The sequence below is a fragment of the Bufo gargarizans genome, chromosome 3, assembly GCF_014858855.1.
Source record: "Bufo gargarizans isolate SCDJY-AF-19 chromosome 3, ASM1485885v1, whole genome shotgun sequence".
Classification (NCBI taxonomy): Eukaryota; Metazoa; Chordata; class Amphibia; order Anura; family Bufonidae; genus Bufo; species Bufo gargarizans.
Genome location: NC_058082.1, coordinates 499,460,439 through 499,481,843, shown reverse-complemented (window position 1 = coordinate 499,481,843; position 21,405 = coordinate 499,460,439). Strand labels below are relative to the sequence as shown.

Here is a 21,405-nt window from a genome sequence, read left to right as displayed (position 1 = left end):
AGCATGAACTCCAAGCAAGGATTGAGAAGACCCTGCATGAAAGCAATGGCGTCGGCAAACGCTTCTAGCTTAGAAATAAAAATGTTAAAATAAATCGCCTAGAAATTAGTATATGCCTCTGGAACAAGCCGTTTGGTAATTGACACACGCACGGACATCTGTACTAATACAGTGCAGATTCAGTTTTGTGGTCTTTACACAAGTACAAAGGCTTCTCAGAGGAGAAACTTGGCAGGAGATTTGAGCTTTATAGCGTGGATTTTGGATCAATGAGAGCGAGTGAGCCGTATTTAAACAAGAGCATTCAGCAGTTACCGTATTTTTCGCCGTATAAGACGCACTTTTTCCCCCCCAAAAGTGGGGGGGAAATAGCAGTGCGTCTTATACGGCGAATGTAGCCGATTTTGCTTAGTTTTCAATGATACACCCGCCGCGATGCCGTGCGGCGGGTATATCAGCTGTGAGGGAGGAGGGGCTGGGGGCCGGCGTCTGCATTTATAATGACAGCGGGGCCCGTGCAGTGACTGTATTCTACTACACGGGCCCCGCTTACTGTACAATCATATCCCTAATACCGTAGTTAATTGTTGTGTGCACTGCATGTAAAAGCATAATGAGCGATGATGAGCGCTATTACTTACAATTAGAAGCGCTTGCCGTTCGGAGCAGGGAGGAGGGAGGAGGCAGGAGGCAGGCCGGGAGGACGGGCGCTGGCAGTGTGAGTCATACGTCACGCGCCTGCGCCGCCTGCTTCATGAATGAAGCAGGCGGCGCAGGCGCGTGACGGATGACTCACACTGCCAGCGCCCGTCCTCCCGGCCTGCCTCCTGCCTCCTCCCTGCTCCGAACGGCAAGCGCTTCTAATTGTAAGTAATAGCGCTCATCATCGCTCATTATGCTTTTACATGCAGTGCACACAACAATTAACTACGGTATTAGGGATATGATTGTACAGTAAGCGGGGCCCGTGTAGTAGAATACAGTCACTGCACGGGCCCCGCTGTCATTATAAATGCAGATGCGACCCCCACCCCCATTATAAAAGCAAATGCGACCCCCACACTTATGGAGGGGATCTGTGGATGACACATAGCATAAGATGCTATATATGTGTCATCCACAGATCCCCACCATAACTGTCATACACAGATCCTCATAACAGCGCCATCCAGAGAGGATCCCCTATAAGTGTCACCCACAGATCCCCCATAACAGTGCGTCATCCACAGATCCCCATAACAGTGCATCACCCACAGACCACAATTAGTTCAAAATATTTTTTTTCTTATTTTCCTCCCCAAAAACCTAGGTGCGTCTTATACGCCGGTGCGTCTTATACGGCGAAAAATACGGTACTTTGCACCGGAATGAGGATGGAATGTCTGTTCAGCTGCAAGTCTCACAGCAGTTATGGAGAGTACACAAGCGTGCCACACATTAGCAGCACTGCCGAGGGATCATTAACAAGCGCATTTCGGCACACCTGACAATTTACAAATGTGCTGTCTGTCTCAAAAACAGCCACGACTAAGGCTACTTTCACACTTGCGGCAGAGGATTCCGGCAGGCAGTTCCATCGCCGGAGCTGCCTGCCAGATCCAGCAATCCTGACAAAACTGTTGGCATTTGTCAGACTGATCCGGATGCAGATCCGTCTGACAAATGAATTGAGATATTGGATCCGTCTCTCCGGTGTCATCTGGAAAAACAGATCCGGTATTAAATTGTTTTGCATTTTTAAAGGTCTGCGCATGCACAGACTGGAAAGCTGGATCTGTTTTGCGGGAACACCTAATGCCGGATCTGGCATTAATACAATTCAAATTAATGCCGGATCCGGCAAGTGATCAGTATTTTTGGCCAGAGAGAAAACTGCAGCATGCTGCAGTATTTTCTCAGACCAAAAAACGTAAGCGGGACTGGACTGATGCATCTTGAACGGAATGTTCTCCATTCAGAATGAATAAGGATAAAACTGATAAGTTTATTTACGGTATCGAGCGCCTGTGACGAAACCCAATACCGGAAAACAAAAACGCTAGTGTGAAAGTGCCCTAACATGTAAAAGTACTCAACAGAATAATTCTGGATGCCTTTTTTGTAAGGGGGGGCAGGGGGAGTTGGGGGGTAGAATTCACAGAAGAACTCCACCCCATTACTATAACACCCTGGAAAAATGCTACTGGTATGACACACTGAAGAAAAAAAAAAAAAAAAAAAAAAAAAAAAAAAAAACACCCCACACTTATTTGCGAGCGTGATCCCTTGTTCGGGACTTGCAGGAGCGCACAGCATTAATCATGATTTGCGTCTCTGCTTAACCGCTTTATATTAGGAGTGGATCACGCTCTATGTTGCAGCAATGGCTTTTTGGGCGTTTTCCCATCTTCTTTATAGGGGGGGAAAACTTTTTTTTTTTTTTTTTTTTTTAAACAAGCATTTAAGCATTAGTGCATGAGAAAGAGGCCTTAAAAAGGGATGCTTTGTCAAAATGACTGGTTGATAGCACTACGATATGCCACTAATAACCAAATCAGGTGAGGGCACATGCCATTTGCAGGGCAAATTGTCGCTATCAGCTTCTCTCTTCATGGTCTAGGATAAGCCCTTATTCTAGAGACCAAAGGAAGTCACTATCATCAGCTGCCTAGCAGCATGCCAATGTCTTTTAGGAGACAACCCCTTTAATTACAGGATAGTTATTGGCATTTAGCTCAGACCAGATCAGTACAATTCAGATTCCCAGACTGAATGTTAGAATAGTCAAGGTTACCGATCATTGCCTTCACTGTTGTACGAATATAAATACAGGATTGACCTTTGAATCAATTATTAAGGTCCAGTAACCCACTATTTTCAAAGTCCTGTCCTAAGTGACTGTGCATAATTTCAAAACTGAACGGTTCTGCTGATCAAACACTATTTTAGTCTTTTTAATGTTCACATCCATCACTGTACATACTTAGCGTTTGCCGACATAATATTCATAATCTACACACTAGAAAACGGATCAAAGAAAAGCAGCCGACCTGCAGCAGGATGTGAAGGGTTCTGCAGGAGTTCCAAAAGTGTGTCCATGCTGGACCTCTGCAAACGGAGGGGGGAAAAAGGGTCCAGAACTCCTCCCTGATCCATTACACTCTCTTTATAAGGATACCAGAACTATCTGTTTAGATTTAACAATTTGTTCACATAATGTATGGGACCTCCTGAGTGTAAGCTCAGCAGACTGGACTATGCATTTCAGAGGGGCTCTGCCAGCACACAGTGAGGAAATGGAAAGCAGTATGAAAATACCTACTGATCTGGACTTTTTATCTGCTGAACCAGTCAGGCACTCCTGCAGGTAACGGGCCATAATCGAGCTGACAGACTCCCTCTAAGCTATGTGCCTCTAGCAAAATGTTAGCAGTTTCTGTTCAATACTCACAGATAGAATGAGACGGTATTTAAAGTTGGGAAAATCTTTGTTGCACTTCTCACAGCGGAAAAGTCCGTTATGTTCATCAATCACCTTTTTATTACAATCCGGAGAAGGGCAGGCCTGATACAGGCAGTTCTCTTTCCGGAGATAAACAATTGTTGCCACACTGGTAAAATAATCAGCCTGCAAAAAGAGAAGACCGTAAACTGTAAGACGTAGTCACTGATTATCTTTGAGAAGTTCTGAGTTAGAGCTCGTTCACACGAACGTATTTTGCGTTCTGTATACTGAACCATTCATTTCAATGGGTCCGCAAAAGATGCGGAAGGCACACGGGCTGCATCCGGTTTATGCGGATCTGCAATTTGTGGACCGCAAAAAAACGGCACGGTCGTGTGAACGAGCCCTTATACCTACACATTCACCAGAAGATATAAATCAATTCACACTCTAAGAATAAGAAAAAAAAAAAAAAAAGCAACAGCAACCTGGTATTTGCTTGCCGGCCATGTATACACTTCAGACACTGCTCCCAGGCTCCATTAACTCAAATGAGCTACCAGAGCAGACCATTTCTCAGAAACTAATTGCACCACTCTCTCAAGCTGAACAGTATCTGCAAGCAAAAACTGAATGGATTTGTGCTTCCATTCTTTTCAGTCTGGAAGGTCGCATTTGAGGTTCCTACATGAAGGTAAATGTTACCCCAGCAATCTAATAAATAGTGGTTTTAGGTTCATTAAAACCTATTGGGCTAAGAAATGTAGTACATGTCAGTCCCATTTCTGGGGTCTCCACCTTTTGGGAGAATCAAAGTTTTGCGATCCTGTTTAGCTGTAGAAATAGGTAAACGCTTGTTGTGCATTTGACTGGCTTCCTCCATTACAGTCTATGGTATTTACAGGAACAGCCAAGTAAGCCGCTAGGCCAGGGACCAGCAAACTCAGGCACTCCAGCTGTTCAGAAACTACAACTCCCAGAATCCTCCTTTCACTGCTATGGGAGTTACAAGTACAGCCGGGCAAGTGTGCATGCTGGGAGTTGTAGTTTCAAAATATAAATAAATATATAAAATAGTAATAGTACGGTTTGCCCGCAAAGTCTTATGTTTTCAGTACAACAGGTCACCACTAGGAACATTCCCAACTATTCAATACAGGAGATGACACAAAAGCTAAGGTCCCATGTGCATCACCATAACACAGCTCTGTATATAATCCAACTTGCACAGTCATAGCATGGAGCTCCAGTATGTCTCATGTTTAGTGTTGAGCGAACTTGTGTTTCAAGTTCGGCGTCTAAAGTTCGAGTTCAGGTTATCGAAGTATCCGGTTATGGATTCTAAATTCCGTTATGGTCTATGGTAGTTGAATCCATAACGGGATACTTTGATAACCCGAACTTTAGACGCTGAACTTAAAACACAAGTTCGCTCAACACTACCGATATGGAGGAAGACACTTTGGGGGTCATTTACTAATCTGAAATACGGCTAAATTAGGGTTATTTCAGGTGCAGATGGTGGTGCAACAGTTAGTTGCGCCTTATCTGCGAGTTTGCCCTGTTCGCACCAGGTCTACATTTGTGGGCGTGGTGTGGACGGGGAAGGGGAAGGCAGGCCCAACTCAATCATTTTCTATGCCTGTTTTAGGCATAGAAAATGGTCTAAATGTAAGAGAGCAAGGAAGCTGGCTTACATTTAGAACTGGTGCTGGATTCGCCTAAGTTATGGAGAGGCCGTCGCCCCTTTATAACTCTGGCGGATCCACTGCCATGTATAGGGCTTATTAAGACCGGCATCTAAAACGCCAGTCTTAATAAATGTGCCCCTTTATTTGGATGAACATGGACTCCAGGGGCTACTAAACAATGTCATTGCATATTACTGAAAGATCTGACGTATCCGACAACAATGACTTAGATAACTTTTCATCCACCCACAGCAAACCGAGAAAAAAACTTGCCACACGACAGTTTTGCAGTAGCCTGTGGCTATATAGGATATTCATTAGGTTACTTACTTTTTCTCCGTGACCCAGGTTATCATTCTTAACATCCAGCAAAGACTTCCAGTTTGTGTTCCCTCCTCCTGCCATACCTCCGCGAGACTCCGAAATAGAGGATCCTTCAAGTACTTGACCCTCCGAGTCAAACCTTAGAAAAAGAAACCTTTGTATTAACTTTAGTTTACAATCGAATGACATGTCTGACAATCAGAGAGAGACGCTGAATCATATTCAAGGCCAAGATAAATGAGAAAAGTTATACCAGATAAACGGTAATTAAAAATTTCACCCATTGTGTGCAATTCTCTCAATTAATAGGACTGTTTGGCTTAAATGTAGACTTAAAAATCGCCTTACAAATCTGAAGAATTATTAATTTTAGATATTTTTCCTAATTTGTCACCATTTATTTCTTAAGTTATCCCGTTTATGATCACTTTATCCCCCTATTTATTGCTTTTTCTCACATGTTCAATGGATTTATAGATTTTCTTGACGAGATGTGCACTATATACCCCTTTTTTCCTGTTCACATTGTAATTTTGTTTTACATTTGTTATCAGATACAAAATCAGAAAATAAATAAAAATTGGAGAAACTACTTCTATATACAGACAGTTATGAAAATGACATACAGTACATTTTCAACAGACCTAGAATATCTGATATTTCTTCACACTTGTTTGGCATTATTTATGTAGCCATGTTTTACTGCCGTATTTCAGACGTCAGTCTCAAGACTCTGCGAGGTACCACATAATGTAAAGGCATGCTAACCAGACTGCAAGGACTAGAACAAAACCCCAGTCAGGGGACTCCTGTGAATTGTAATATGCTCTTCTGTTCTCAGATGCTTTAATGCAAGTCTGCAGTTTTACCTACAGCTAGGTTAGGACGTGTTCGCTTTGGGAAATCATTGTAAACATCACTTCGGTAGCAAATGTGTTAAGCTTCAAGAAACAATCTTTAACTATCCGGTATTGTTAGAGTGCCCACTAGTGGTTGACCGTGGTATTGTTGTCAAAGGAAACCAGTAGTACAAGGACGTTTTAGAAAAACCAACTAGTTTTATTAAAAGGACAACCTACATTGTGGCTTGTGCCATCAATATAGCTGAATTCAATCAATATGATCTGTATCTATTACCCACTGTTCAATGTATGGCCTGGGAAGGTTTCCTGGGTATAGAAAGCTAACCACAGGCCAATATTTATTATTTATCATACACACTTCTATTGTGCTGACATATTCCGCAGCGCTTTACAGACATCAGCATCACGCTTTTCCCAATGGGCTCACAATCCAAGTTCCCCATCAGTACAGCTTTGGACCTGATCGAGACCACAAGTGTGTCCTTCTAGCCTCCTTTGGGTCAGTAGACCCTTTCATTTGGCTGAAAAGTCTCCTAGGCTGTTCTATCCAGAGGCATCCCATAAAAATATAAAAATAAATGTATGGATTTTTTTTTTTTTTTTTTAGGAGAGCCAATGGGTGATGACTGCCGTTATGCCCTTACAATAGCATAAACTGGACACATCGGAGGAAGAAGTTGGAAATTCTTTTACAGATACTTCTGTAATCCTATGGTTGATACAAATAGCACTTTTGCATTTTTTCTATACATTTGCTCGGTTCAGTGGTCCATTATTCTCACTTAAATGACCAAGATAACAATTTGTCCTACCATCCTCTGAGCTTGAATGCTTCAGGAATATCTGGATTTATCATGACTGTGCTGGATGATAAAACAGACAGGGATCTCCCCCCAAAATCTGAAAGCCGCGCTCCTTTGATTGCCACAATAGGTTGTCTGGAGCCATCAAATTTATCTGCCTGTTTTTAAAAAGACAAGAAACCAAAAAGCCATTGGTCAATACTCTTTATTAGCACATAGCAAGCAAATTCCTTTTATTCAAACCAATACCAGATATCAGAATGGATGCTGAGCACCTTGTGGCCTACAAATGTGGCCCATATTTACTAGGATCTCAAGTATTAGGGTGAGTTCACAATGAATTTTATGAATAGTTTGTAGTGTCCTGTTGCTGTATACATTAGGAACGCTCAAGACACTTACTGGATGTACGGGCACTGGTCGTGTGTGGACCCATTCACTTGAACAGGCCCCAGCGATCCACAACATTCAGTCCGCACCACAAAAAAAATAAACGAAAAGTCCTATAATAGTTCTATATTTTTGCGGTGCAGAGGCACGGACCAAAATCCCACGGAAGCTCTCCATAGTGCTTCCATTCCGTATCTTGCAGACCCATTCACACATCCGTGATAAAGCGCAAAAGGCCGGTGCCTGAGCCCCATCTCAAATCATATCCAGAGGGACCCATTTAACCAAAGGAGGCCAAATGAATGCCTTTTAGGTCTCTGTTGGGATGGGATGAAGTCTGCAATCCTAGAGGCACCCAGAAAAACCAATTTTTATACACCTGAAGCACAAGATGGCAAATCTTGCCATGGGCAGTGCAATGAGAAAAGAACCTTACAATTCCAAATGGGAATTTTCTTTTCTGATCACTACAACTAAATACAGGACCTGTTTTTGCTATTATAACGAACACTTACATCTTCACCCCATAGAGTTGTGGAAACCACTTTGCCCGATGTATCCATTAAGTGGATCGTTCTCTTTGAAACTTCACGGTTGTTTGATTTTATTGTCACCTTAGTGACATCTTCAAAACTTTTGCAAACTCCTATGATATCTGCAAGGAAGACAATACAAGGGGTTAACAAAGGGCCTACAACACTGCAGACAACCTGACAGGTACCAAAAGGAAACAAACCTAATAGGGTGTCTTTATTCCTGTTTTCAAGCTCAGAAACGGGAACAAACTCAAACTGCACCGTAGGGACATCTGAAGAGTCATCGCAAGGGATAACAGAGGTCTCGCTATTGAAAGTCATCTCATAGTCATTCTTTACAGCGGTATACTGCTTGTTAGCAATCTTCAAAGTGCCTTTTGAGAAGTAATACACCTATCCAGATGGAGAAATAAGCGTTATTTGAGACCCGCACACTGGACAGTTACAACCTACTTAAACCCAAACATACCTTATTCACTTCAATAAGAGAGAAAAACTTGTCAGCTTGATCATTGAAAGCAGTAGCCCGGATCTCACCCTGGAAAAAGGGAAGCACAACATTTCTAATAGGTACATTTAAAGAGTTCAGAAACGGGGTGGATACAAGCAATGTGATCTATTGGGCTACTTTCACACTGGTGTTTTGGCTCTCAGTTTGTGAGATCCATTCAGGGCTCTCACAAGCGGTCCAAAACTGATCAGTTTTGCTCTAATGCATTCTGAAAGGCTAAGGATCCGCTCAGAATGTATCCGTTTGGCTCCGTTCCGTCTCCATTCCGCTTTGGAGGCGGACACCAAAACGCTGCTTGCAGCGTTCTGGTGTCCGTCTGACGAAACTGAGCCAAACGGATCCGTTCTGAGACACAATGTAAGTCAATGGGGATGGATCCGTTTTCTCCGACACAATAGAAAACGGATCCGTCCTCCATTGACTTTCAATGGTGTTCAAGACAGATCCATCTTGCCCATGTTAAAGATAATACAAACAGATCCGTTCTGAACGGATGCAGACGGTTGTATTATCTGAACGGATTCGTCTGTGCAGATCCATGACGGATCCACAAACGCTAGTGTGAAAGTAGCCTTACCAGGTATATTTGTATTAATTTGAAAATAATTCACCCATTAACGTGACCTCACATCTATACAATTACCTTACTGTCATGATGACCGTGTCATCTTGGCAATTCCTACTTGCAAATATTCACAGGCCGTGTATGAAATAAAACGGTCTAGTTAATTACTGTGATCATCTTGATTATAACTAAAAAAAACGCATGCCATGTGTGGGCTACCTGTACCTAATTGATGACAGATGTCACCACTTGCAGCTTCTGCCCAGGCTCCAGTATGACTCACCCACCCCCTCTATACCCAGGGCAAGGAGAGCTAATTATTGGATAACAGATTTCTGTTCTTACATCAGAGAAACAACATCTGCACATAAAAACATTTTAGTCATTGCGTCTTTCTACTAGTGACCAGGAATAGAAAGCATGACGAGCCCTGCACAACTCAAATGAGGTTAGGAGGGCAAACACAAAAGAAGGCAGTCTGTCTCTGCAGCGAGAATCGGCATCCCACGGTATCAGCAGTTTCTACGCCAAGTCTTCCAGACCCACTGATGTCAATACTGCAATGCTAATTTTATATCTCAAACAACATTGTTTTGATCTGATAAAGATGTCATACAAGTATTTTAAGTGAACCTGTCAGATGATTCTTACTGCTGTATCTGGCAGATGGCGAGCTCCGATTTATATAAGGTCTATATGGTTCGGAGCAGGATTTAGGAGTAAAATATCTATGACCTTACTTTAGTGAAGGCTAACCTCCGGCACTCCAGCTGTGGTAAAACTACAACTCCCAGCGTGCTCCATTCATTTCTATGGAGCTCTCAGAGGAGCCAAGCAAGTTTACATCTTGGGAGTTGTAGTTTTACCACAGCTCGAGTGCTAGAAGTCAGCCATCATACACCTAGGTTATCACTGTCAGATCGGCAGGGTCCCGACACAGCCACAATCAGCAGTTCGAAGAGATGGCAGCACTGCGGCCTTGTCATAGCCCTAAAAATTGGGGTAAATCCTACAGGACTCTGCAACCAGTTAGGTTATTTTCACACGTTGCAAATATACTGAAGTAGATTCGCATGTGGCAAAGCCACCAAGTTGTACAGCCGCAGTAGCAAAGTAGATGACTTTAAGAAATGTAATCCACACATTTTGAAAAGAAATCTGCAGCATAAGGCTACTTTCACACTAGCGTTCATGGGTCAGTTCGTGAGCTCCGTTTGAAGGAGCTCACGAGCGGACCCAAACGCCTCCGTCCAGCCCTGATGCAGTCTGAATGGACGCGGATCCGCTCAGACTGCATCAGTCTGGCGGCGTTCAGCCTCCGCTCCGCTCGCCTCCGCACGGAGAGCTGGACGCTGCTTGCAGCGTTCGGGTGTCCGCCTGGCCGTGCGGAGGCGAGCGGATCCGTTCAGACTTACAATGTAAGTCAATGGGAACGGATCCGCTTGAAGATGTCACCATATGGCTCAATCTTCAAGCGGATCCGTCCCCCATTGACTTTACATTGAAAGTCTGAACGGATCCGCTCAGGCTGCTTTCACACTTAGAATTTTTTCTAAGTTATTAATGCAGACGGATCCGTACTGAACGGAGCCTCCGTCTGCATTAATATGATCGGATCCGTTCAAGCGCAAGTGTGAAAGTAGCCTTAATTGACCTGCGGTGTGGATTTTAAATCCTCAACAGGCCAATTTATGCTTCACCCATCTCGGATTTCACCCTTTGCAATGGCACCAAAATCAGCTTTTAAGACATGCAGATTTTGCCATAGATTCAGTGTGAATGCTGCTGCAGAAACACAGCAGGACTCCAGCAGAATTTCCACCCCCAAATGGACGTACCCCTAAGGAGGTCAGATAAAAGTCTGCTGGGATTCCACAGCCAGCATAAACTCAACAGGGTTTTTTTTAATGTGGAAACGGCTGTGGATTTCACCCTCTCCTCGTCACGCAAAGATGGAAATCCGCAATGGAGACCTGCATCATAAACGGACACGCTGAAGACTTCAATTTCACACTGCAGATCCGTTTGCAAAGTGGATTTCTTTAAATGTCATTCACTTTGCAGGTACTGTACAGTGCAGTGGATTTGCTGCAAAAAACTAAGAAAACTGGCGTATCGGCTACATGTGACCCCATTGTAAGCGTACCAGCACGCAGTATGGATTCTGCGCTGATTTTCCACATTGATTTTTGTGCTAAAAATCTGGAGCATAATACCGTACCAGGTAAGTACATGCACATGGTATGGAAATTATTTGCCTGGAAATTGACCTGCGCTGTGGATTTTGAAATCTGCCAGCATGTCATCTCTTCGTGGATTTCATTCTTGCTATGGACACATGCAACTTTTGAAGCAGATTCAGCACGGAAATGCAGTGTATCCTTAGGGTATTATTCACATGTGGCAGATTCGCCTTGGCTTACTGTGCAGCAAATTTGCAGCATTGTACAGTGCAAGAAAAAGTGAATGAGATTTAAAGGGTTTAAAGAAACTTCACCACAGTTTGTTAAAAAAAAATTCAGCATAAAGTGATCTGCGGTGCAGATTTCAACCCCGCAGCATGCCAATTTATGCTGCACATCACCACGGGTTTCACCCTTTGCATTGGACAGAGTGACCATTTTGAAGCAAAAGCACATGCAATTCATGCGGTTTTTGCTGCAGATCAGTGGCCATTTCTGTTGTATTTTACACCCTGTGTAGATGTACCCTAGGAGTCCCGATTACTTCATCCACGCAGTGATTGACATCTTTCTCTGTATCAGTGTGCACAGAATGGACAGTCTCTCCTAGGAGTCCTGTCAGGATTCCTTTTTTTACTCAGAAATCCTAAAAATAAATCTCATCTATTCACTTTAAGCCATGTATTTTGGACTTGGCATTTAAAGTTAAAAATTATAAAGTCAACTCCCTAATATCTCCCCCACCCACCCCAAGTTCCAGTGCTTCCTGGGTCTACCACTAGTTCCCTATTGACAACATTTGTCACATTTAACATGGCACAATCATAGTGACCAGATCACTTTTGTGGCCAGTGGTAGGCTACAGCGGCCACATGTTTATGTTGAAAGAGCAAACATCCCTGTCCCTGCACTATATTAATAAATACACTTAAACAGTTATACTTTGAGTATGGCCTACTTACACTCTCATCCACCATCTCAATGGAAAATAACTTCCCTTCGCCACGGGAATTGCTCCATGTACGTATCTGGCCTTTGTTGGTCACTCGTGCTCGGATAGTCCACCTAAAAAAATAAAATAAAAAATTAACCATGCACCAATAGCAGCAAAAGTTAAAAATATACTGTCATTGCAATGTTTTTGAAAAAAAAAATCTCTGCCAATTCTAACTGTTCCATCAAATAGATTTCCTACTGCCCAATACTCTGCAGCACGACGATCAATCACATCAGGACTTGTACCCAATTTCCCTATCAGACACATTTCACATTGGATGAACTCAATTAAAGTTGGCCGTAGACATCAGACAATTCTCGCCTACATAGCGGCGGATCAGCTATCTGAGGAGTCATTCGTTTAATGATCCCACCAGCGGTATTCTAGACTACACTGGCCTGGTACCTTTGTCTTGAGCACAGTGGCAAATGACCAGCAAAATTTGGCCGATAATTTTACACCCTGGTAGTTGACCAAAATTTTCCAACCTGGCCAAATAAAATTTTCACAAGACGGAAGTATGTTGTAGGCCTTCCCAATTACTGTTTTGCACTAATTTTAACCAGTTTAAGCATCAGGACTTTTTTTTTTTCCATACTGCAGGAAGAAACCAGAGTACTCGAAGGAAACCCCATGCAGATGTTGTCCTTGGTGAGATCAGAACCCAGGACTCCAGTAATGCTAGGCATGCAGAGGTATTTTTCCATCAGAATGATGGCATTTATGCCAGAAACTTGCCGGGTCCCATTATAATGGATGAATATCCAGCAGTGCCCTGCTATGCCGGATACAGTAACTCTGCTTCTCTGCAAGACTACTGGACTTCCCAAACTGAGATGTTAACCTAGCCTTATCGGCACATATAGTATTGTGAAAGACTAGGAATGTAACTAGATTTGTGTTATAGCTGGCTGTGATCCCCTCAAGAACTTCAAACGTATGGGGACCTCATACTAGCTAATAATGATATTAATGTGAAAAAAAGATAAAAATGAGATCTGTTCTGGGATAGCATAGAGTTAAATAACAGATAAAGAGGAGAACATTTGAAGGCAGCGAGTGTGTCGTACCACAGGAAGCTTTTACAGGTTTTAGCACAGCCAACAAATCTAATCAATTGCTAGTAGTTTGTAAACCCCCCTTTTCTCTTCAGCAGCACACAGCCCGCACTCTGCAAGAAAATTCAATATTCTAGACAAGGTTTATACTAAAACTACCACAGTGGAAATGGGATAATGCGAGCTAATGCCTGCTACATTAATGTTCATGCTGGGAAACGAGACAGCCAAAAGGGCTCACTTTACAGAGAACCTAGCTCTGCAAAGAGTTGGGTGCTCACAGAAATTTGCACCAGTGTTTCTAAGGCTATGTTCAGATGGAGGGGGCGGGGGGCTGTGGCAGACAGCTGGTCCAAACACCGCATTGCGCAACACAAAACTTGTGGACAGGGATTTTAAAACCACAAGCCTACTTCATATAGCAGTACCACATCTTGGCCCCATAATAAAGCCAATCACCTCATTTTCTCTTTAGTACCAGCCATAATGGGGGAAAAAAGCAGACAAGCACTGCCAACGGGCATAACAAGTGTGTGCACACTGTAGAGTTTTGCATCAGAAGCTAAAGGGGTATTTGTCACTTCGACATTTAAAGCATATCCACAGTAAGGCTACTTTCACACTAGCGTTCGGAGCGGGTCCGTCTGATGTTTCATCAGACGGATCCGCTCCTATAATGCAGATGTTTGCATCCGTTCAGAACGGATCCGTCTGCATTATAACTTAGAAAAATTTCTAAGTGTGAAAGTAGCCTGAGCGGATCCGTTCAGACTTTACATTGAAAGTCAATGGGGGACGGATCCGCTTGGAGATTGAGCCATATGGTGTCATCTTCAAGCGGATCCGTCCCCATTGACTTCCATTATAAGTCTGGACGGATCCGCTCGCCTCCGCACGGCCAGGCGGACACCCGAACGCTGCTTGCAGCGTTCAGGTGTCCGCTCACTGAGCGGAGCGGAGGCTGAGCGCTGGCAGACGGATGCATTCTCAGTGGATCCGCCTCCAATGAGAATGCATTAGGGCCAGACGGCTGCGTTCAGGGCCGCTTGTGAGCCCCTTCAAACGGAGCTCACGAGCGGACACCTGAACGCAGGTGTGAAAGGAGCCTAAGTTGCATACATTTCTAATAAATGCAAATATCTCTGGGACCAACTGTGTGGAGAAGAGGGCCACTGCAACCAGAAGAACCAAGACTGACTGCTGCTCAGCTGTTTCAGTAATTCCCATAGACTTGCATTGAGACAGCCGTGTCCACATGGCCTGAGACACTATGCCGCGGCAGCTAGAGCGATCAGGGAGCTCCAGTCCTCCACACAGAGGTGGGACATGAATCCATCTAACATTTATGCAATATCCTGTGTTCAAGGTAGAAATACCAGTCTATGGGCTCATTCAGACGGACGTATGCTGTCCGCAAAAATGTGGATCAATTTTTTTGGGAGGATAGTTCCGTATTTTTTTGGCAGAATGCTGATCACATTCCGTTTTTTTGCTGACTCAGACTTCAATGGGGCCATGTCCTGATTTTAACTGACAAGCATAGGACACGTTTTTCCTTTTGCTTTGCCAAGTCGGGCAATGGAAAAAAAGGGCCCCATAGGAGTGAATAGGACAGCATCTAAACCGCAAAATGGATCCGCATTTTTTTGACAGCATACGTCTGAATGAGCCCTAAGAGATTATCTACCAACTGTTTTCCGTCAGTAAAATTCACCATCAGCAATCCAAAGTAACAAGCCCTATCTTTATCCTCTCTGCAGTCAGAATCGTACAGAGATGGCCGCATCTGGTGTGGATTTTACTGCTGGGGCATTACTAAGGCTTAGAAGAGCAATCTTAATGGCCCTAGAACTCAAACCCATAATGTGAAAGGCACCATATCTAAGCTCCTAGCTTGGCTAACAAGACCTGTCCATATTAGAATGTGGCCTGTGCTGTGCATTATGATTTCTGCCCCAAGGTGAAGACGGGCCATGGACACCTAAGACATGGGAAAAATGATTTTTACATGTGTTAGTGGTTACCTTCGGTAAAATAAGTTACATTACGTTTAACTAATCTCCATTCATTTTCTCACTCCTTTGTTTTAATGGTTAACGACTTTGCTACTCTAATGTCCGATTTTGACGGTACATGTACACTCGTGCTGTGGAATATGTCGGCGCTATACAAAAATAGTTATTTTCAGACCCCCAGTATGCTACCTGCCCCTAGCTGCAGACTTCTCATGAGGTCTGTGTGTCCAGGATGCTGTCGCCTTCACCTTTCCTCCCCAAGCCCAGCCTGAGTAAGGTGCAATCCTTGGATTCTCCTTCTCTGCCCACATACGTTCGCTGGGTACAACCCTCCGCTGCCAACTCAGCTGTCAGAAACAGGAGCAGTGCTCCGATGGATTTATGTCAGATCTGCACAACCAGTAGCTAGGCGGAGAAGGTCTTACAAACACTTCAGAATGGCAGAAAATGTAATGAAGAATACTTAGAAAGCACTTGTCTTTACATTTCAGAAGCAAAGAATAAAAATAAATTCAGCAGAAAAAATAGCCAGTATCTACCCCTTTGCACTATATATGGCGCGGCCGCCAGCTGTGTATACAGATGACACCCGGCTGCAGCCACCAAGAAGGGAGATAACTCTGATTCGGATCATTTAAAGGGGTTGTCTGGAAAACTCCAGATGTACCGCCTATTAGCGACTTGATCACTGCTCTCAACACATATACATACGAAAAGATTATCTTGATAGGGAAGGCGGTTTCACCAAATTTCAGTTGCATTGGGCCTCCTGGGAGCAGTCCCCCTTATGCTCCTCCCTGTAACTTACTTTGTGCCGCTAAATAAAACCTGGATAGGCTAAACCTTAGATATGGGCGCTAAGTAGTTATACACTATGGGATCCGTTAATTTTCAGAGCTGGCATAGGCAGGCACCTTTTTGATGTGTAACACAGATATTCAGCAGGCAATAGTTTAATGTAAACTGTGTTCCTTTGTTGTTTTCTTTTGTGTTTCTATGTTTCCTTGAAGCACTGTTTGTAATATGTCTTATATTCAAAAAATGGAAATAAAAACTATTGAAACAAAAGGGGGTTGTCTCATCTTACCGTTACCAAGGTGAGTTAAGACAGTCCTGACCACCAGCCAGCTGGAAACAGTGGACCGTTCCGGTGCTTGCCGTTTCAGTAGCTCCCATTACAGTGCATGTGAGCTATGGAAACGGGGTAGCACAGCAAGCTATGATATTCCCCCAACTCAGAAACCGTATAGCTTGCGGTGCTACGCTGTTTCTGTAGCTCTCGTGCACTGCAATGGGAGCTACTGAAACAGCAGACGCAAGAACACTCTGCCGTTTCCCGGCTGGCTGGTGGTCGGGGACTGTGTCATCTGGCCTTAGTAATGGCAAGATGAGGCAACCCCTTCAACCCCACGATGCTGCTACACAGGCTCGGACTGGCCCACTGGGGTACAGGGGAATCCCCCGGTGGGCCCCTGAGCAAAGTGGGCCCCTAATCTCCCACCCCCTGCACAAGTGGCACATAACACATTAGACTTACTGCACTACATACAGTACATGTACAGCACCTCAACCAGCCTATGTTCATATAAAAAACTTGTTATATTGTTTATTATTATAGGTACCCCAGTCCGACACTGCTGCTACAGCTTGACCAGCATAACTTATCCGGTGGTCCCCATGTCCCTCCATTTCCCGACACTGCCACTGCTGCATCTTTCCGGCATTGTGGGGGTTATTCATACTATTGGATAACCCCTTTAATCACACCCTGCACTCCAGAATTCTGTCTTGAAAAAGTTGCAAAAAAGGGCTTTTGGGACTTTTTGCATTACATAGGACATGTACTATTTTTTTAAGGACGCTATTTACTGGCCATTACAAAACAAGAAAAAGAGACGGCCAAGTGAATAGCCCCAATGTATGCCATCAGTTCTAAAAAACCTTGGGACGGCAGTTTAAAAAAATAAAATAAAAAAATGGCTGTCACATGCCCATTTTTCACCATCATGTGCATGTAGCCTAATAGGAGGGTGAACCTGCTCCCAAAATACACAGCAGTATGATAAATGATCAGCTTGGTGGCAACAAAATACGTCTTAGTGAGATTTTCAAAATAAAAGTAATGTGTCTAAGGTTTAGTGCACTGTACTATTTAATGCTTATCCCACACTTACTTTGATTGGTAAGGGTTAAGGCTGGCAATTGGCACAACTTTACTCTGAGAGCCACCAGGTGTATTTGGCGCACCCCCTCCTCCAAATGGTTTAGATAGCCCTTTGTTGGATAAAAGTGGAGCTGTTGGAAGATAGAAAATCCATAGTAATCTCTTAAGGATGATGACCAAATAAATAAAACACACTTAGGAAGCAGAATTATTAGACATACTGTATATGGTTAGGACTGAGTGCAGTTTTCAATTCCTAGGTCTACAACCACATAAGCTTTTAAGCTTGCACAATATAACAGTAAAAAATAGCAATGTAACCCACAAAAGCCCATGAGGAATAATATTGCAGACATATTCAAGATGCTTCAAGGGGTCTGGTCAGATGAATTATTAGTTCCCAGAGTTCATGAGAGTCTGCAATGCAGATGTTACTCAACATACAAAAACATATCAAAGCGTGCCCTAGTCCGACATGGCACCTCAAAACCCATCAGAATCATGAAATCGCTATTAGAGTCGATTCACACAGGCGGGGCTGATATAGCCAGGCTGAACACCATGGGAGCAAAGCACCCACAGAATACGGATCTGGGTCACATAGCATCATAAATCAATATAATGCTATGTAACCTTTACAGTTCTGGAATGCACTGGATAAGGGTCCATTCACACGTCCGCAAGTGTTTTGTGGTGCGCAAATTGCGGATCCGCAAAACAGACACCGGCGGACCGCAAATGCCATGCGGACAGCATCCTGTGTCCGCATCTTTTCCGGCCCAATTGAAAATGAATGGGTCCGCACCCGTTCACGGATGCAGACCCATTCACGCGGATGTGTGAATAGACCCTTACACTGACAAAATTCTGTCAGTGTTATCCAATACATTCGAGAACTGTAAGTGTTACATAACTATAATTGCTGGAAGTTCAGGACGGGGGCTGCGCTGCGAGTACGAAGCATGACACTCGCTAGTCTGAAAGCGGGCTTAAAGTCGTGAAATCTGCTGAATTAGGCCTAGTTCACACGAACGTATGGCTTTTATAGTTTTTTGCGGTCCGTTTTTCACGGATCCGTTGTTCCGTTTTTGAGTTCCGTTGTGTTTCCGTTTCCGTTCCGTTCTTCCGTATGCCATGTACAGTTTACAGTAATTACATAGGAAAAATTGGGCTGGCCATAACATTTTCAATAGATGGTTCAGAAAAAACGGAACGGAAACGGAAGACATACGGATGCATTTCCGTATGTGTTCCGTTTTTTTTGCGGATCCATTGACTTGAATGGAGCCACGACCCGTGATTTACGGCCAAATATAGGACAAGCTCTATCTTTCAACGGAACGGAAAAACGGAAACGGAAGGCATACGGAACACATTCCGTTTTTTTTGCGGAACCATTGAAATGAATGGTTCCGTATACGGACCGTATACGGAACACAAAAAAACGGCCCGTACACCCGCAAAAAAAACGTTCGTGTGAACTAGGCCTTACACTGATAAAATGCTGTCAGTGTAATACAATAGATTCCAAGACTTTAAGGGTTACACAGCACTATAAATCCGTATAATGCTGTGTGATCCTGTTGGAGGAGTAGAGGCCAGGACGGGACCTCTCACTTGACACACACTGAGATTGCATTCATCTCGCTCATGTGTGTCTGCCCTTATTCCCCTAGATGCCACAGTCAAGAACCATGGCATGGCATCTAGGCAGTAACACTCTCGCTACCCCGTTCCACCCCAAGAACACAGGGTGCCGACAAAGGACACACCATGCTTAGCATTTTGAGGAGTATTTTCACCCAAGGAGGAGTACAAAATAAAGACACTCAACTATATTTTGTGCCCCGGATATAACAAATTTTTCCTGTGAAAGTTGCCATATGAAGTCTTGTTGTCTGCAGGGCATATTATATAATTTGTGACACCATTTTGGGGTACATAACTTATTAACTTTTACTACTTTTTTTCTGGGGAGTGATAATGGGGGGAAAAGCAGTACTAAAAAAAAATTCACAGTGCGGAATAACTAATGTATTATTCTATGGGTCCAAATACATATGGTTGTTATAGCACGTCTCATTATGGTGCTGCATACCAAGAGCCAGAATTTATTCATTTTTGCGCTGCAGTAGCTGTGCAAGAGCTTGTTTTTGCAGGTTAAGATGAAGTTTCATTGGTACAATTTCTCCAATTTACTCCTGGAGGAATTTAAAATCAAATCAAAGGTCTATTAGACTAGTCTTAAAGGGAACCTGTCACTTCTACTATGGTGCCCTCACTGAGAGTAACAGTGTGGTGGCAGACCTGCTGATTTCTGTACTGTGACACCACTGAAATCAGCAGGTCTATTACTGATGGCAGCTTAGTAGAGAGGACAGGTTCCCTTTAAACTCTATACAGATACATTACCAGAGTTTTGTGCAGGCTTGCTAGGAGGTGGTGGAGCTGGAGCAACAGCTGCAGGCTGGGGTGCTCCTTGCCCTGAAAAAATAAAAATATAATTAATAATGAGGTATATAATACCAAGTTTAGAAGCCTTGAGTGAAGACATTAGGGGGTTATCCGGGACGCACAGTGATCCAGTGTGGAAGCCACTTCTGGATCACATGCAGTGCATCCCGGAAGTGACTAACTCCTTTAACAAATGAATGCACAGGAGCAGCGGTAAACAGCAAACAATGGCCAACATACCCACACCGCAAGCAATATCTCGTAGAACAATTTATGTACAAGTGGCACTACTGACAGACGGGAAAGTAGTAATTTAGGCCATCTGCCCTAAATGTCTCATGACACAAGTGTTAAAAATATACTACTACCATATATGTGGGAAAAATGCTATTAATACAAATATGCACAGAAAATAACTAACTTTCAGATTACAGTAGTAACATGTAAACACCACGTCTACAAGCAACGTCACTTTCTATTTCGAAAGATTACGTGCAAGATATATGTCACATACAGGCAGAAGGCTGTGAGCAACAGATGTATTAGTACGCAGACAAGACAAATCACAGATGAATTCTTGTGGGGATCAGAATCAATACATAAATCACATCTGTTATATAATGAACAGTAGCAGGAATGCTGACGAGCAATAGAAAACCCAGCAGACTTAGCTAGCTACTCCATTAAACGTGTAAATTAGATGAATTATAATCATTTTTCTGAGGGGGGAAAATATCTTGAATCCCTCCTGGTTTGAAGGTGGGCAGGTCTAGGTGTGAATTCATCAGGCAAGAAATAGTTCACTTCCTTTAAGAAGACCTGTAACCTCTCCTGACAAACTCTGATTTAACCCCTTAACGCAGGTGCTGGTTGTATAATACAGCAGGCATCAGTCCACAATGAACGGGATAGGCGGCGATGCCAAACCTAGTCATTTAATCCCACAGATGCCACAGTCAATAGCGATCGCAGCATTTGTGCAGTTAGGCAGAGGCTCCCTCAGCCTTCCGATCGGAGCCTCGCAGCTAAATCACAAGGTTACTATCGGTTACCATGACAGCCTGCAGCCTTTTGAATGTTACCAGGCCTGTCATCGTTAAAAGGTTATCCTATGACTAATATAAAAAATGAAAATGAGACATCATTTAGAACATGATTATGTCTAACAAAGCTAGCACCAGCCCTGTACCTCACATGGATCCAGAGACCTCCTCATTCATTGCTCTGCTAGATTTATATTAGGCTGACAGCTCAAGGGGAGTGTCTTTTCTGCTGCAGCTCAGGGGGGGCGTGTCCATGCGCTACCTATCACAGCTCAGGAGGCAGTTGAAGGATCGAATTGAGCATGTGCGGCCATCTCAGTGAGCAGGACAAAGAAATAGGGGCTCATGCAAATACAGTCAGGTGCATGAGCCCTAAAAACTGTG

General features: G+C 43.6%; 1 protein-coding gene across 1 annotated transcript in view; it reads right to left on the bottom strand.

Annotated features, from left to right (window-relative positions):
* Positions 1-21,405, bottom strand: part of RPA1 (replication protein A1) — a 74,378-nt gene that overhangs the window by 15,926 nt on the left and 37,047 nt on the right. Inside the window, exons 6-14 of the mRNA XM_044287007.1 lie at positions 19,937-20,008; positions 17,535-17,655; positions 12,253-12,355; positions 8,501-8,569; positions 8,232-8,424; positions 8,011-8,150; positions 7,115-7,263; positions 5,446-5,578; positions 3,431-3,607 (exon numbers count right to left, since the gene is read on the bottom strand). Coding sequence (XP_044142942.1) covers positions 3,431-3,607; positions 5,446-5,578; positions 7,115-7,263; positions 8,011-8,150; positions 8,232-8,424; positions 8,501-8,569; positions 12,253-12,355; positions 17,535-17,655; positions 19,937-20,008 — 1,157 coding nt within the window. The remainder of the gene's footprint in view (positions 1-3,430; positions 3,608-5,445; positions 5,579-7,114; positions 7,264-8,010; positions 8,151-8,231; positions 8,425-8,500; positions 8,570-12,252; positions 12,356-17,534; positions 17,656-19,936; positions 20,009-21,405) is intronic.